Here is a 17,833-nt window from a genome sequence, read left to right on the forward strand (position 1 = left end):
AAGGCTGCCCCATGCAGTGGAGGTCGAGGACACCAGGAGGGAAAACCTGCCACTACAGATGTTGGGCACAGTCAGCGGAACACAGGGTGGTCTGTGTTGGGTGGCTTGTAGACCCCGGGCAGAAAATTCAGTGACTACTTGTTTGGAGCAACCAGACTGAAGGGCAGAGGGGGCTTGGAGTTTCCTTACCCTTGTGTTAATCACAGGATTGGCAAATCATCTTCAAAGATGATTGACACATCATCTTTGAAATCGGCCTTCAGGGCTGAAAAACATCTGTGAGTGACAAGCATCCCTGACTAATATCTAGTCTGTGAAAAAGAGGAAATCTGCACCAGTTGTCAAAACAATTATATAACCCTGTACCCTATGCAACTTTTCTGTGAATCAGCGAGGCTTTGGCACCCCCAAGCCCTGCCCTGGCCCTGTTCCCACGCTATATCCTGCTAGCAGCTCCTTCAAGGAAGTAAGGATCCACCCTGGGAGAAGAGCCCTCTGGATGCATGTGAAGGACAGCCCAGGATGACAGCTGAGGGTGGGCCCAGAGACCCCTAGACAGGATCCAAGGGCAGAAGGCTCAGGGGAACCTTCCCCTGAGGATACAAAGTTGATGGTAGACTTCATGTACTTGATTAACCAAAAAAAAAAAAAAAAAAAGTTATGAAGCAAATAAAGCTCTCAAGTAAGAAACAAAAGATAATAAAGGCATTAGGGATAGGATGTACAGAGGGAAAAAAGTAGCACTCGACTACTTTGATTCCAAACTATTATAACTATAAATACCATGAAAGTCTGTTCCCACCAAGAGGGTCTTAAAAAGTAATTAATTTTAGACCGGGTGCGGTGACTCACGCCTGTAATCTCCGCAGTTTGGGAGGCTGAGGCAGGCAGCTCACCTGAGGTTAGGAGTTCGAGACCAGCCTGGCCAACATGGTGAAACCCCTCTTCACTAAAAATACAAAAATTAGGTGGGCATGGTGGCACATCCCTGTAGTTCAGCTACCCAGGAGGCTAGGGCAGAAAAACTGGTTGCAGTGAGCCCTGATCGTACCACTAGCACACCAGCTGGTGATTGAGAGGGATTCTGTCTCAAAAGAAAATAATAATAATAATCAATTTTAATTGAAAGAGCATAAAGATGTGCTTTTACATATGCCAAGTATTGTATGTGCTGTATATATGTAAATGAACATTTATAGAACATGTCCGATTAAGCTGAAAAGGTTATTTGTCCAGTGTTGCTCTACTATATATATTACAGGTTTGTAAAAGTTTAAATCTCACCACTCCTAAATAATATTTTTATATACTACAAAACAAACATCAGTGTTTATTTACAATGTTTACTGTGAAAACAAATGTTAAGTCAGTCAGCAAATTAGAGTGGCCAAAAAAAAGACAAAAGCCTCAATTTTACTTTTGTAATTAAATCTCTTTAATACGGTTTAAGAAAACAAAGACTCTAAACTAGTATAGGAAATCAGCTTATTTATTTAGACAACCAGTTTACTTTTACTACAAGTTAACTATTATAAAATCAGAAAGCATAAATAAAATTCAAGTTAAAAAAAAAAAACCCACATTGGGCTGGGCATGGTGGCTCACGCCTAGAATCTCAGAACTTTCAGAGGCCAAGGCAGGCGGATCACGAGGTCAGGAGTTTGAGACAAGCCTGACCAACATGGTGAAACCCCGTCTTTACTAAAAATACAAAAATTAGCCAGGCATGGTGGCATGCACCTGTAATCCCAGCTACTCAGGAGGCTGAGGCAGGAGAATCGCTTAAACCCAGGAGGCAGAGGTTGCAGTGAGCCAAGATCGCGCCACTGCACTCCAGCCTGGGCAACAGAGTGAGACTCTGTCTCAGAAAAAAAACAAACAAAAAAAGCCACATTCAGGATACCTTAAAACGAGGTTCTAGAATAAATAAGGCCTACTAGTTGATAGTGCAACAGGGTGACAATAGTCAATAATAACAAGGCCAGGAGTGGTGGCTCATGCCTGTAATCCTAGCGCTTTGGGAGGCCGAGGCAGGTGGATCACCTGAGGTCAGGAGTTGGAGACCACCCTGGCCAACATGGCGAAACCCTGTCTCCACTAAAAATACAAAAATCAGCCAGACATGGTGGTGCACGCCTATAATCCCAGCTACTCAGGAGGCTGAGGCAGGAGAATCACTTGAACCTGGGAGGTGGAGGCTCCTTCAAAAAAAAAAAAAAACTACTACTACTACTAATAACTTAATTATACATTTTAAAATAAATATATGTGTATATGTTAAAAATACATAGTTCTGAGATTTTATATATAGACATTTCCACAAGGAACAATTATGAGAATGACAGCAGACTCTAACGGAAGTAACAAATGTCTGTTGGAAATGAGGTATGTCCAAAATGTTGAGGGGAGAAAAGTGACCTGTCACATAAAAAATGAGGATATTTCAGACACTGGAAAGACTAAGAGTTTAACCACAGATATTCATTAAAAGAACTACTAACGGACGTCTTCTAGTTAAAAAGAAAATTAAACAGAGAAAGGAGTATATAGCTATAATAGAAAGTTAGAGAACAAAAAAAAGATCAGAAAACCTGTGGGGAAGAAAACTCAAAAAGGAAAAAATACCATTAATACATAACACTTGGCTTTGGGGTAAACAGTATTTTGCTAAATCATAATGTTAGCTATGGTTTTTTGATATTACTAAAAATAATTATATGTACATAGTTATATATACATATTTTGATAAAACTAAAAATAACTATATGTATATATAACTAAATAAGTATAGGTGCCGGGTGCAGTGGCTCATGCCTGTAATCCCAACAGTTTGGGAGGCTGAGGCGGGTGGATCACCTGAAGTTAGGAGTTCGACACTAGCAGGGCCAACATGGTGAAAACCCCATCTGTACTAAAAATACAAAAACAACCTGATCATGGTGGCACACGCCTGTAATTCCAGCTACTGGGGAGGCTGAGACAGGAAAATCCCTTTAACCCAGGAGGCAGAGGTTGCAGTGAGCCAAAATCGTGCCACTGCACTCCAGTCTGGGCAACAGAGCAACTCAGTCTCAAAAAACTAAATAAAAATTTATTGAGGTATAATCTGCAATGAATTACATCCATTTAAAGTATACCAGCAGCTGGGCATGGTGGCTCAGGCCTGTAATGTCAGCACTGTGGGAGGCCAAGGCGGGTGGATTGAGGTCAGGAGATCGAGACAATCTCGAGCCAACATGGTGAAACTCCCATCTCTACTAAGAATACAAAAATTAGCTGGGTATGATGGCGTGCACCTGTAATCCCAGCTACTCAGGAGGCTGAGGCAGGAGAATGGGCTGAACCCAGGAGACGGAGGTTTCAGTAAGCCAAGATCGTGCCACTGCACCCCACCCTGGGCAATAGAGCGAGACTCCGTCTCAAAAAAACAAAAACAAAAACAAAAAACAAGCTATACCAGCCAGGCATAGTGGCTCACACCTATAATCCCAGCACTTTGGGAGTCTGAGGTGGGAGAAATGCTTGAGCCCAGGAGTTTGAGACCAGACTGGCCAACATGGTGAAACCCCATCTCTACAAAAAATACAAAAATTAGCTGAGCACACTCGTGCCCACCTGTAGTCCCAGCTAATTTCAGCTGTACTCCAGCCTGGGAGATACAGTGAGACCCTATCTCAAAAAATAAATATATAAATAAAGTATACAATTTGATGAGTTTGTAAAGATGTATATAACTGTGATATAGCCATTAAAATCAAAGCACAAAATGTTTCCATCATAGAAAGTAAAGAGAAAAAATAGCAAAAAGAGTTAAAACATTGTATATAAAACCAAACTAGAGGTGAAGGATGCTACGTGAGAGTCATCAGTTTAGTAATTTCTACAGAGCTGGGTTCAAAGTCACTGAATCTTTCTTTTGCTATCTCTAATCTGCTGTTGAGGCTGTCTTTAAATTTTTAATTTCAATAACTACACTTTTCAACTTTAGAATATTATTTTTATATCATCTGCTTAGATTTTCCGTTTGATAACTGATGCCATATTTTCTTTCAATTCTTTAAACATATTATAATAGCTGCTTTGAAGTCTTTGTCTGCTAAATCCAACATCTGGGCCCACTCATAGTTTCTACTGATTGCTTTTTTTCTTGAGTAAGGGTTATACTTTTACTTTTTCTTTGCCTGTCTAGTAATTTTGAGTTGAAAATTGGACAATGTATAATAGATAACACATTGTAGTAATAAGCAGACTTTGGTATGACTATTTCCCAAGAGAGGTAAAAGAACTCATCCAAGTAAAACATCACAGAATGTTCCAGAAGTGAGCGACGCTAATAAATTATTAATAGGTCTGAGTGAGATCTAGTTGGACTCACTGTGTATTAAACACCAATGCTGTGTAAATTAGCTATAAAGCCAATATGCCCTTCCAACCAGAAAACAGAAAAGAACAGATTATGGGTTGAGTATCCCTTATCCGAAATGGTTGAGACCAGAACTGTTTATGGTTTTTAAATTTTTTTGGATTTTGCAATGTTTGCATTTTACCTACTGGTTCAGCATCCTTAACCCAAAAATCCAAAATGCAGAATACTCCAATGAGTATTTCCTTTAAGCATCACGTCAGTGCTCAAAAAGTTTTGGATTTTTGGCTAGGCGCAATGGCTCATGATTGTAATCCCAACATTTTGGGAGGCCAAGACGGGTGGATCACTTGAGGTCAGGAGTTTGAGACCAGCCTGACCAACATGGTGAAACCTCATCTCTACTAAAATACAAAAAATTACTTGGGTGTGGTGGCAGGTGCCTGTAGTCCCAGCTACTCGGTAGGCTGGGGTGGGAGAATCGCTCGAACCCATGGTGACAGGGTTGGGGGAGGGTGCGGAGACTGCTGTGAGCTGAGACTATGCCACTGCACTCCAGCCTGAGTGACAGAGGAAGACTTTGTCTCAAAAAAAAAAAAAAAGTTTTGAATTTTAGAGCATTTCGGATTTCAGGTTTCATATTAGGGATATTCAACTTTGTACTAGGGATATGAAACAAGACAAAGTTCAATTTTTTTCAAACAGGTCCCAGGAAGAGAATGTTCTTTAGAGGGTGGGGCGGGGCACACAGTGGGAAAACATGATGGGGTCTAGCATGTGAAATGAAGTAAAAGAGAATCAAGATAACAAGGAAAGGAAAGACAGACCAACACTTCACGGCTGGAGAATTTTTGCTATTTATCCTAGTAGAACTACTGGGATTGCAAATACATATTTTAGAAACTTAACTATATATACGTGATGGATTCTTCCATTTCTTTGTTTTTTGCAGTAAATGCCTTCTGAAAATGTCAGCCCTTCACAGCCGTGCTAAAAGAAACAGGCAAAATACTTGTATCGATACTTGAAACGGCATTTTAAATCAGACATAGGAAGGAATGGGAAGAGGAAAACTGCCACTGACTATACTGTAAGACCAAACCAACATGAGAAGTCCTTAGGGGAGACGTGAAGCCACAAGGGAAAGAGTTGATGAACAACTGTTTCTTCTGTCCACAGAAATCCTTTGACTCTATCTCTTCTCCATTAAAACCTTAGAAGTTTTGACGGGGCGCGGTGGCTCATGCCTGTAATCCCAGCACTTTGGGAGGCCGAGGTGGGCGGATCACAAGGTCAGGAGATCGAGACCATCCTGGCTAACACGGTGAAACCCCATCTCTACTAAAAATACACACAAATTAGCCGGGCATGGTGGCGGGCACCTGTAGTCCCAGCTACTCGAGAGGCTGAGGCAGGAGAATGGCGTGAACCCGGGAGGCGGAGTTTGCAGTGAGCTGAGATCACGCCACTGCACTACAGCCTGGGCGAACGAGCGAGACTCTATCTCAAAAACCACAAAACAAAACAAAACAAAAAAACCTTAGAAGTTTTGTATTACATATGAATAAAGAAGGCAGAGTTCCAAGAAGTAAGAATAGGAACAGCTGCAGTCTATAGCTCCCAGCGTGAGCAACGCAGAAGACAGGTGATTTCCGCATTTCCAACTGATGTACCGGGTTCACCTCACTGGGGCTTGTTGGACAGTGGGTACAGCCCACGGACCATGAGCGGAAGCAGGGCGAGGCATCACCTCACCCAGGAAGCACAAGGGGTTGGGGAATTCCCTTTCCTAGCCAAGGAAAGCTGTGACAGATGGTACCTGGAAAATCAGGACACTCCCACCCTAATACTGTGCTTTTCCAGTGGTCTTAGCAAATGGCACATGAGGATATTATATCCTGCGACTGGCTCGGAGGGTACCACGCCCACAGAGCCTCGCTCACTGCTAGCACAGCAGTCTGAGATCGAACTGCAAGGCGGCCCTGAGGCTGGCGGAGGGGCGTCCACCATTGCTGAGGCTTGAGTGGGTAAACAAAGCAGCCGGGAAGCTCGAACTGAGTGGAGTCCATCGCAGCTCAAGAAGGCCTGCCTGCCTCTGTAGACTCCACTTTTGGGGACAGGGCATAGCTGAACAAAAGGCAGCAGAAACTTCTGCAGACTTAAAGGTCACTGTCTGACAGCTCTGAAGAGAGTAGTGAGTTCTCCCAGCACAGAGTCTGAGATCTGAGAATGGACAGACTGCCTCCTCAAGTGGGTCCCTAACCCCGAGTAGCCTAACTGGGAGACACCTCCCCATAGGCGCTGACTGACACTTCATACAGCCGGATGCCCCTCTGAAACAAAGCTTCAGAGGAAGCATCAGGCAGCATTTGCCGTTCTGCAATATTTGCTGTTCTGCAGCCTCCGCTGGTGATACCCAGGCAAACAACGTCTGGAGTGGACCTCCAGCAAACTCCAACACATCTGCAGCTGAGGGTCCTGACTATTAGAAGGAAAACTAACAAACAGAAAGGACATCCACACCAAAATCCCATCTGTAGGTCACCATCATCAAACACCAAAGGTAAATAAAACCACAAAGATGGGGAGAAACCAGAGCAGAAAAGCTGAAAATTCTAAAAATCAGAGCACCTCTTCTCCTCCAAAGGAACACAACTCCTCGCCAGCAATCAAAAAAGCTGGACAGAGAATGACTTTGAGGAGCTGACAGAAGTAGGCCTCAGACGATTGGTAATAATAAACTTCTCCGAGCTAAAGGAGGATGCTCGAACCCATCACAAAGAAGCTAAAAATTTTGAAAAACAGATTAGATGAATGGCTAACTAGAATAAACAGCATAGAGAAGACCTTAAATGGCCTGATGGAGCTGAAAACCATGGCACGAGAACTACGAGATGCATGTACAAGCTTCAGTAGCCAATTTGATCAAGTGGAAGAAAGGTTATCAAGGTTATTTGAAGATCAAATGAATAAAATCAAGCCAGAAGAAAAGTTTAGAGATAAAAAGAGTAAAAAGAAACGAACAGAGCCTCCAAGAAATATAGGACTACGCGAAAAGAACAAATCTACGTCTGATTGGTGTACCTGAAAGTGACGGGGAGAATGGAACCAAGTTGGAAAACACTCTTCAGGATATTATCCAGAAGAACTTCCCTAATCTAGCAAGGCAGGCCAACATTCAAATTTAGGAAATACAGAGAACACCACAAAGATACTCCTCGAGAAGAGCAACTCCAAGACACATAATTGTCAGATTCACCAAGGCTGAAATGCAGGAAACAATGTTAAGGGCAGCCAGAGAGAAAGGTTGGGTTACCCACAAAGGGAAGCCCATCAGACTAACAATGGATCTCTCAGCAGAAACTCTACAAGCCAGAAGAGAGTGGGGGAGCCAGAAGAGAGTGGGGGCCAATATTCAACATTCTTAAAGAAAAGAATTTTCAACCCAGAATTTCATATCCAGCCAAACTAAGCTTCGAAAGTGAAGGAGAAATAAAATCCTTTACAGACAAGCAAGTGCTGAGAGATTCTGTCACCACCAGGCCTACCTTACAAGAGCTGCTGAAGGAAGCACTAAACATGGAAAGGAACAACTGGTACCAGCCACCGCAAAAACACACCAAATTGTAAAGACCATTGATGCTAGGAAAAAACTGCATCAACTAATGAACAAAATAACCAGCTAACATCAAAATGACAGGATCAAATTCACACATAACAATATTAACATTAAATGTAAATGGGCTAAATGCACCAATTCAAAGACACAGACTGGCAAATTGGATAAAGAGTCAAGACCCATCAACGTGCTGTATTCAGGAGACCCATCTCACGTGCAGAGACACACATAGGCTCAAAATAAAGGTATAGAGGAAGATCTACCAAGCAAATGGAAAACAAAATAAAGCAGGGGTTGCAATCCTAGTCTCTAATAAAACAGACTTTAAACCAACAAAGATCAAAAGAGACAAAGAAGGCGATTACATAATGGTAAAGGGATCAATTCAACAAGAAGAGCTAACTATCCTAAATATATATGCACCCAATACAGGAGCACCCAGATTCATAAAACAAGTCCTTAGAGACCTACAAAGAGACTCAACTCCCACACAATAATATTGGGAGACTTCAACACCCCACTGTCAACATTAGACAGATCAATGAGACAGAAAGTTAACAAGGATATCCAGGAATTGAACTCAGCTCTGCACCAAGCGGACCTAATAGACATCTACAGAACTCTCCAGCCCAAATCAACAGAATATACATTCTTCTCAGCACCACATCGCACTTACTCCAAAACTGACCACATACTTGGAAGTAAAGCACTCCTCAGCAATTGTAAAAGAACAGAAATCACAACTAACTGTCTCTCAGACCACAGTGCAATCAAATTAGAACTCAGGATTAAGAAACTCACTCAAAACCGCTCAACTACATGGAAACTGAATAACCTGCTCCTGAATGACTACTGGGTATACAACGAAATGAAGGCAGAAATAAAGATGTTCTTTGAAACCAATGAGAACAAAGACACAACATACCAGAATCTCTGGGACACATTTAAAGCAGTGTGTAGAGGGAAATTTATAGCACTAAATGCCCACAAGAGAAAGCTGGAAAGATCTAAAATTGACACCCTAACATCACAATTAAAAGAACTAGAGAAGCAAGAGCAAACACATTCAAAAGCTAGCAGAAGGCAAGAAATAACTAAGATCAGAGCAGAACTGAAGGAGACAGAGACACAAAAAAATCCTTCAAAAAAATCCATGAATCCAGGAGGTGGTTTTTTGAAAAGATCAACAAAATTGATAAACCACTAGCAAAACGAATAAAGAAGAAAAGAGAGAAGAATAAAATAGATGCAATAAAAACCAATACAGGGGATATCACCACAGATCCCAGAGAAATACAAACTATAATCAGAGAATACTATAAACACCTCTACACAAATAAACTAGAAAACCTAGAAGAAATGGATAAATTCCTGGACACAAACATCCTTCCAAGACTAAATCAGGAAGAAGCTGAATCCCGGAATAGACCAATAATAGGCTCTGAAATTGAGGCAATAATTAATAGCCTACCAACAAAAAAAAGTCCAGGACCAGATGGATTCACAGCTGCATTCTAGCAGAAGTACAAAGAGGAGCTGGTACCATTCCTTCTGAAACTATTCCAATCAATAGAAAAAGAGGGAATCCTCCCTAACTCATTTTATGAAGCCAGCATCATCCTGATACCAAAGCCTGGCAGAGACGCAACAAAAAAACAGAATTTTAGACCAATACCCCTGATGAACATCGATGTGAAAATCCTCAATAAAATACTGGCAAACCAAATCCAGCAGCACATCAAAAAGTTTATCCACGACGATCAAGTTGGCTTCATCCCTGGGATGCAAGGCTGGTTCAACATATGCAAATCAATAAATGTAATCCATCATACAAATAGAACCAAAGACAAAAACCACATGATTATCTCAATAGATGCAGAAAAGGTCTTCGATGAAGTTCAACAGCTCTTCACGCTAAAAACTCTCAATAAACTAGGTATTGATGGGACGTATCTCAAAATAATAAGAGCTATTTATGACAAACCCACAGCCAATATCATACTGAATGGGTAAAAACTGGAAGCATTCCCTTTGAACACTGCCACAAGACAGGGATGCCCTCTCTCACCACTCCTATTTAACATAGTGTTGCAAGTTCTGGCTAGGGCAATCAGGCAGGAGAAATAAATAAAGGGTATTCAATTAGGAAAAGAGGAAGTCAAATTGCCCCTGTTCGCAGATGACATGATTGTATATTTAGAAAATCCCATCATCTCGGCCCAATATCTCCTTAAGCTGATAAGCAACGTCAGCAAAGTCTCAGGATACAAAATCAATGTGCAAAAATCACAAGCATTCCTATACACCAATAATAGAGAGCCAAATCATGAGTGAACTCCCATTTACAACTTCTTCAAAGAGAATAAAATACCTAGGAATCCAACTTACAAGGGATGTGAAGGACCTCTTCAAGGAGAACTACAAACCAGTGCTTAACAAAATAAAAGAGGACACAAACAAATGGAAGAACATTCCATGCTCATGGATAGGAGGAATCAATATCATGAAAATGGCCATACTGCCCAAGGTAATTTATAGATTCAATGCCATCCCCATCAAGCTACCAATGAGTTTCTTCACAGAATTGGAAAAAGCTACCTTAAAGTTCATATGGAACCAAAAAAGAGCCCGCATCTCCAAGACAATCCTAAGCCAAAAGAACAAAGCTGGAGGCATCATGCTACCTGACTTCAAACTACACGACAAGGCTACAGTAACCAAAACAGCATGATACTGGTACCAAAACAGAGATATAGACCAATGGAACAGAACAGAGCCCTCAGAAATACCACACATCTACAACCATCTGATCTTTTACAAACCTGACAAAAACAAGAAATGGGGAAAGGATTTCCTATTTAATAAATGGTGCTGGGAAAGCTGGCTAGCCCTACGTAGAAAGCTGAAACTGGATCCTTCCCTTACTCCTTATACGAAAATTAATTCAGGATGGATTAGAGACTTAAATGTTAGACCTAATACCATAAAAACCCTAGAAGAAAACCTAGGCAATACCATTCAGGACATAGGCATGGGCAAGGACTTCACGACTAAAACACCAAAAGCAATGGCAACAAAAGCCAAAATTGACAAAAGGGATCTAATTAAACTAAAGAGCTTCTGCATAGCAAAAGAAACTATCATCAGAGTGAACAGGCAACCTACAGAATAGGAGAAATTTTTTACAATCTACCCATCTGACAAAGGGCTAATATCCAGAATCTACAAAGAACTTAAACAAATTTACAAGAAAAAATCAAACAACCCCATCAAAAAGTGGGCAAAGGATATGAGCAGACACTTCTCAAAAGAAGACATTTATGCAGCCAACAGACACATGAAAAAATGCTCATCATCAGTGGCTATCAGAGAAATGCAAACCAAAACCACAATGAGATACCATCTCACACCAGTTAGAATGGCAATCATTAAAAAGTCAGGAAACAACAGATGCTGGAGAGGATGTGGAGAAATAGGAACACTTTTACACTGTTGGTGGGACTGTAAACTAGTTCAACCATTGTGGAAGACAGTGTGGCGATTCCTCAAGGATCTAGAACTAGAAATACCATTTGACCCAGTCATGCCATTACTGGGTATATACCCAAAGGATTATAAATCAGGCTGCTATAAAGACATCATGTATGTTTACTGCGGCACTATTCACAATAGCAAAGACTTGGAAACAACGCAAATATCCATCAATGATAGACTGGATTTAAAAAATGTGGCACATATACACCATGGAATACTATGCAGCCACAAAAAAGGATGAGTTCATGTCCTTTGTAGGGACATGGATGAAGCTGGAAACCATTATTCTGAGCAAACTATTGCAAGGACAGAAAACCAGACACCGCATGTTCTCACTCATAGGTGGGAATTGAACAATGAGAACACTTGGACACAGGGTGGGGAACATTACACACTGGGGCCTGTCGTGGGGTGGGATGAGTGGGGGAGGGATAGCATTAGGAGATATACCTAATGTAAATGACAAGTTAATGGGTGCAGCACACCAACATGGCACATATATACGTATGTAACAAACCTGCACGTTGTGCACACGTACCCTAGAACTTAAAGTATAATTAAAAATTTATACATTATTATAATAATACCAAAAAAAAAAAAAAAAGAAGGCAGTTTTTTGAGACAGTGTCTCGCTCTGTCGCCTAGACTGGAGTGCAATGGTATGATCTCAGCTCACAGCAACCTCTGCCTCCTAGGTTCAAGCGATTCTTCTGCCTCAGCCTCCCACGCAGCTGGGACTATAGGCGCCCACCACCACGCCCAGCTAGTTTTTATATTTTTAATAGAGACAGGGTTTCACCATGTTGGCCAGGATAGTCTCGATCTCTTGATTTCATGATCCGCCCGCCTTGGCCTCCCAAAGTGCTGGGATTACAGGCGTGAGCCACTGCGCCCAGCCAGAAGGCAGTTGTTTCACAGCCTAACCTAAGGTTGTTCTGCTATAATCTGAACAAAGTAATATTTAATATAATTTAAGCCCTGCACATGAAACTACTGCTAAAAAAAAAAAAAAAATTCACCAATAAAACTGTCAAAAACAAATATATGAAAAAATGCTCAACACCATTAATTATGAGGGAAATGTAAATCAAAACCACAATGAGGTATCTTACCCCAGTTAGGATGGCTATTATCAAAAAGACAAAAAAAGTGCCAAATGCTGGTAAGGATGTGGAGAAAGTGAACTCTTAGACACTATTTTTGGGAATCTAAACTAGTACAGCTACTATGGAAAAGAGTATGGAGGTTCCTCAAAAAACTTCAAATAGAACTACCATATGACCCAGCAATCCTACTATTGGGAATTTATCCAAAAGAAAGAAAATCATTATATCGAACAGACATCTACACCCCATGTTTACTATAGCACTATTCACAACAGCCAAGATACAGAATCAACCTAGGTGTCCAAGAACAGATGAATGAATAAAGAAAATGTGGTATATATACACATAGAATATTATTTTTAAAAAGTTAATCTCATAGAAATAAAAAGCAGAACAGAGGATACTACAGGCTGAGAAGGGTAGGGAAAGGATACAAAATTATAGCTAGATAGAAAGAGTAAGTTCCAGTGTTCTACACCACTGCAGGATGACTATAGGTAACAATATAATATATCATTTAAAATAGAAGGAAGATACTGAATGTTTCCAACACAAAGAATGATAAATGGGATGATATAAATGATAATTACCTTGATCTAATCACTATATATTATATGTATCAAAACATCACTGTGTACCCCATGAACATGTACATTATCTGTCAAGTAAAAAAAACTTTTTAACTAAATAAAAAACTAGCTCAGATGTCAGAGAACCTAAGAAATGGAGAGTTCCAAAGAAAACAAAATAGAAAGACATTTAATCTTCTGTAGAAGTTGATATCCAAAAGTTTATCAAGGACAGAGTTAATCTATAGTAAATAAGACTGTAATGCTTCTCCTATGTGAAGCTTCAAATTTCTTCTATCAAGTACTATAAAACATTCACATATAGTATATATGAAAATTGATATGCAATAAAAATGGATACATAAAAAATTAAAATGTGTTTTAGAAAACACTATTTCATAAAAAAATCAGTATAGCTATCATTATAAAAAACACAAAAGCCACAACAGAAAAAAAGATTATTTTAATCACTTCTGGGAATGTACACCTTCATATTTTATAATCTGAAATATCAGAGGTTGTAAAATATGCAAATGAAGCATGTTTAGAATGACTATACCTTGTTGCATGTTTATATACTATGAATGATAGAGGTACTATATTTTCAACATAGCCCTGTGAAAACATGAACAATTAAACCTACCATTATAAAATAAAATCAACATTATCAGGTTAAGTGAGACTCTTACTTTGCATTCAAGCTTTATTATTTTATGTTAGTTAACCTTAACCCACCTGACTGGAGATGTCCATTGCGGCATGCCACGTTAGTACTGTCATTATAGACGTCCGTTTGTGACTTGGAAAATGGCAAAACTGGTTGCATCTTCTCTATGCAACAGAGAAGGTAAAAAAAAACAAAGAAAAAATAAAAAGAAAAAAGATAATGAACAAATAAAATGTGCATGTGAAATGAAAAATTATTCAAGTTGTTACCAGATTGTTACATGATAAAAAGTTTTTGCATTTATATAAAATTATCTTTTAAAATATAATTAGTAAAAACTAAGTCACGAAAATAACAGAAATTAACAAGTGAATGGCTATGTTCAAAATATGCCTTATTCAGGTCAGGTAACCTGAGGCAGTTAGATGTCACGATCATCACCAGAAAATAGTTACTGAATATTTAATATGTCCAAAACAAATACCATGGAGATTATTACTGGTCGTGGTCTTGCTCTGTCACCCAGGCTGGAGTACAGTGGCACCATCATGGCTCACTGTGGCCTCAACTCCCTGGGCTCAAGTTATCCTCCTTCCTCAGCCCCCTGAGTAGTTGACACTACATACACACACCACTATGTCCAGCTAATTTATTTTTTGTAGAGACAGGGTCTCAGTATGTTCCACAGACTGGCCTCAAGCTCCTGGCCTTAAGCGATCCTCCCACCTTAGCCTCCCAAAATGCAGGGATTACAGGCATGAGCCACAGTTCCTGGCTCCATGGAGATTAAAAAATGAATCACAGTTTCTACCATTTAGATATGTATTAAATGTAACTGGCAACTTATAATAAAACTATGTATTTTTAAAAAGACTGCATAGTACAAAAGAAAGATCATTGAAAAAGCTTTACAGAGCAAGTGGGTTATGAACTGGCTAGAATTTGAAAAGATAAAAAGAAAGGAGAGCTGGGCGCAGTGGCTCACGCCTGTAATCCCAGCACTTTGAGAGGCTGAGGGAGGCAGATCACGAGGTCAGGAGATGGAGGCCATCCTGGCTAACACGGTGAAACCCCGTCTCTACTAAAACAAACAAACAAACAAACAAACAAAAAATTAGCTGGGCGTGGTGGCACGCACCTGTAGTCCCAGCTACTCGGGAGGCTGAGGCAGGGGAATGACTTGAACCCGGGAGGTGGGTGGAGGTTGCAGTGAGCCGAGATCGCGCCACTGCACTCCAACCTTGGTGACAGAGCGAGACTCTGTATAAAAAAAAAAACAAAAAAACCCCACAAAACCAAAAAAAGGACATTTCAGGAAAGGAGAACAGCATTTAAAATAGCACAGAACGAAACTATAAGGGGTGTCTAGGAAATGCCGTATTTGGCCACATTAATATATGTCAGGCAAAAAATAAAAGCAATAAAGCAAAGTCAAATAAGCATACTGTAGTAACTGTATGTACATACAGTACCCTACTGTTTGTTTAAACACACATGTGCACAGTTGTATACAAAAAGATTACCTCTAAAAAGGACCCAGGGAAATTCATAATAACAGCTGCCTCTACGGAGGGGAAATGGGTAGCTGGGGCATAAAATGGGATGGAACTTTTCATACTCAAACTTTTTCAAATTTTGTGACATATGTCTATATTACCTATTTTTTATATTAATCAATTAAAAAGGATTATTTCAACCCTACCCCCACATCAGATAACGACAAAAAACCCTCCCAAGATCTGGGTCTCTTTTTTTTTTTTTTCTTTTGAGACGGAATCTCGCTCTGTCGCCCAGGCTGGAGTGCAGTGGCACGATCTTGGCTCATTGCAACCTCCGCCTCCCGGGTTCAAGTGATGCTCCTGCCTCAGCCTCCCGAGTAGCTGGGATTACAAGCGCACACCCCCACGCCCAGCTAATTTTTGTATTTTTAGTAGATACGAGGTTTTGCCATGTTGGCCAGACTGGTCTCAAACTCCTGACCTCAAATGATCCGCCCGCCTCGGCCTCCCAAAGTACTGGGATTACAAGCGTGAGCCACTGCACCCAGCCCCAATTCATTTCTGTTAAAGGACTAATACCTCTTTTTGGAATGACTAGGGTTGTACAGATTAATCAATGATTTAAATCAAAGCAGTAACCTTGCTTCTTTACCTCCTCACATCCAACCCCCACACAGTCATCTGAGTGATCCACCAGAGAGGAAAATCTTACCACATAACACTCTTCTACTTAAAACCATTTAGTGGCTTCCCATTGCCCACAGATAGAGCTCAAGCTCCTTCCTATGACAAACCAGGCCATCCATGATCTGCCTATATATCTCTTATGCCTCGGCAATCCCAACTTCATGTCTCAACCTGCACCCTCCCCTATTCACCATGCTTTTCTTGCCTTTGAGTATTTGTTCATGCCATCACATCTTCCTGAGATATCTTTTCTCAAATTCTTTTTCTTTTCTTTTTATTTTCTTTGAGACAGGGTCTCACTCTGTCACCCAGACTAGAGTGCAGTGGTGCACTCATGGCTCACTGCTGCCTCAATCTCCTGAGCTCAAGCAATCCTCCTGCCTCAGCCTCCCAAGTAAGTAGCTGGGACTACAGGTGCATACCACCACTCCTGGCTAATATTTTTTTTCTTTTTTAAATTTAGAGATGGGGTCTCAATATGTTGTCCAGGCTGGTTTCAAACTCCTGGGCTCAAGCAATACACTTGACTCAACCTCCCGAAGTGCTAGGATTACAGGCATGAGCCACTGTGCCCAGCCCTCACATTCTTTCATAATTTTTATTCATTTATCTAAGTGTACACTTCAGGTTTCACTTCTAGGAAGCTTTCTTTTCTTTCTTTAACCAGCTTTGTTACACAAGGAAGCTTTCTTGGCACCTTTTTCACCCTTACAAAATATTTGTAATCCCTATCCTGCAGTGATGACTATTTATGTGTCGTTTCTCCTACTGTATTATGAGGTCCTTAAAGAGAGGACCATTTTATCCAATCTATCAGCAAATCTAGTTGTTCAACCTTCAAGTATAATCATAATCCAACCACTTGTTACCATTTCTCCTGACACTACCCTGGTGCAAGCCTCTATCACTTTTCTCCTAGATGACTGTAACAGTATCTTAATTGCTCTCCCTGGTTCTACCTTTAGAGTCTATAATGCAACACAGCAACCAGAGTGGTCCCTCTAAAATTTAAGTCAGAGTACTTCATTCCTTCCCCAAAAATCTTTTTTTTTTTCAGTTTTGTTTGAGATGGAGTCTTGCTCTGTTGCCCAGGCTGGAGGGCAATGGTGCAATCTCAGCTCACCGCAACCTCCACCTCCCGGGTTCAAGTGATTCTCCTGCCTCAGCCGAGTATTTGGGATTACAAGCATGCCCACCACATGCAGCTAATTTTTCTATATTTAGTAAAGACGAGGTTTCGCCATGTTGGCCAGGCTGGTCTCGAACTCCTGACCTCAGGTGATCCACCCACCTCGGCCTCCCAAAGAGCTGGGATTACAGGCATGAGCCACCGCACTGTGCTGCTTTCTTAAAAATCTTTATAACTGCTCCCCATTTCACAGGTGGTAAAAGCTTAAGTCCTCATGGTGGCCTTTATAGCCCTGCGTGTTGTGACAATCCCTCCCCCCATGAGTTCTCTGACTTCATCTCTACTATAATCTCCTTGCTGGGACACACTGGCCTCTTTGCTGCTTCACAGACAAATCAGGTACGTTCTCTTAAGGCTTTGTATTGGCTCTTACTTCTCTGTGGACCATCATTGTCCCAGGTATCATCATGGCTAACTCATGGCAACTTCTCACAGAGAAGACCATCCTGTTTAAAACCAAAAACCCAAACCAGGGCCACCTGTAATCCCAGCTACTCAGGAGGATGAGGCAGGATAATCATTTGAACCCAGGAGGCAGAGGTTGCAGTGAGCCAAGATCGTGCCATTGCCACTCCAGCCTGGGTGACAGGGTGAGACTCT

At 40.9% G+C, this 17,833-nt stretch overlaps 1 protein-coding gene across 1 annotated transcript in view; it reads right to left on the bottom strand.

The window, feature by feature from the left end:
* The window catches only part of SPAST (spastin), a 122,415-nt gene that overhangs the window by 45,082 nt on the left and 59,500 nt on the right, over positions 1 to 17,833 (bottom strand). Inside the window, exon 6 of the mRNA XM_011984255.1 lies at positions 13,927 to 14,022. Coding sequence (XP_011839645.1) covers positions 13,927 to 14,022 — 96 coding nt within the window. The remainder of the gene's footprint in view (positions 1 to 13,926; positions 14,023 to 17,833) is intronic.

The sequence above is a fragment of the Mandrillus leucophaeus genome, unplaced genomic scaffold (genome assembly GCF_000951045.1).
Source record: "Mandrillus leucophaeus isolate KB7577 unplaced genomic scaffold, Mleu.le_1.0 Scaffold264, whole genome shotgun sequence".
Taxonomy (NCBI): Eukaryota; Metazoa; Chordata; class Mammalia; order Primates; family Cercopithecidae; genus Mandrillus; species Mandrillus leucophaeus.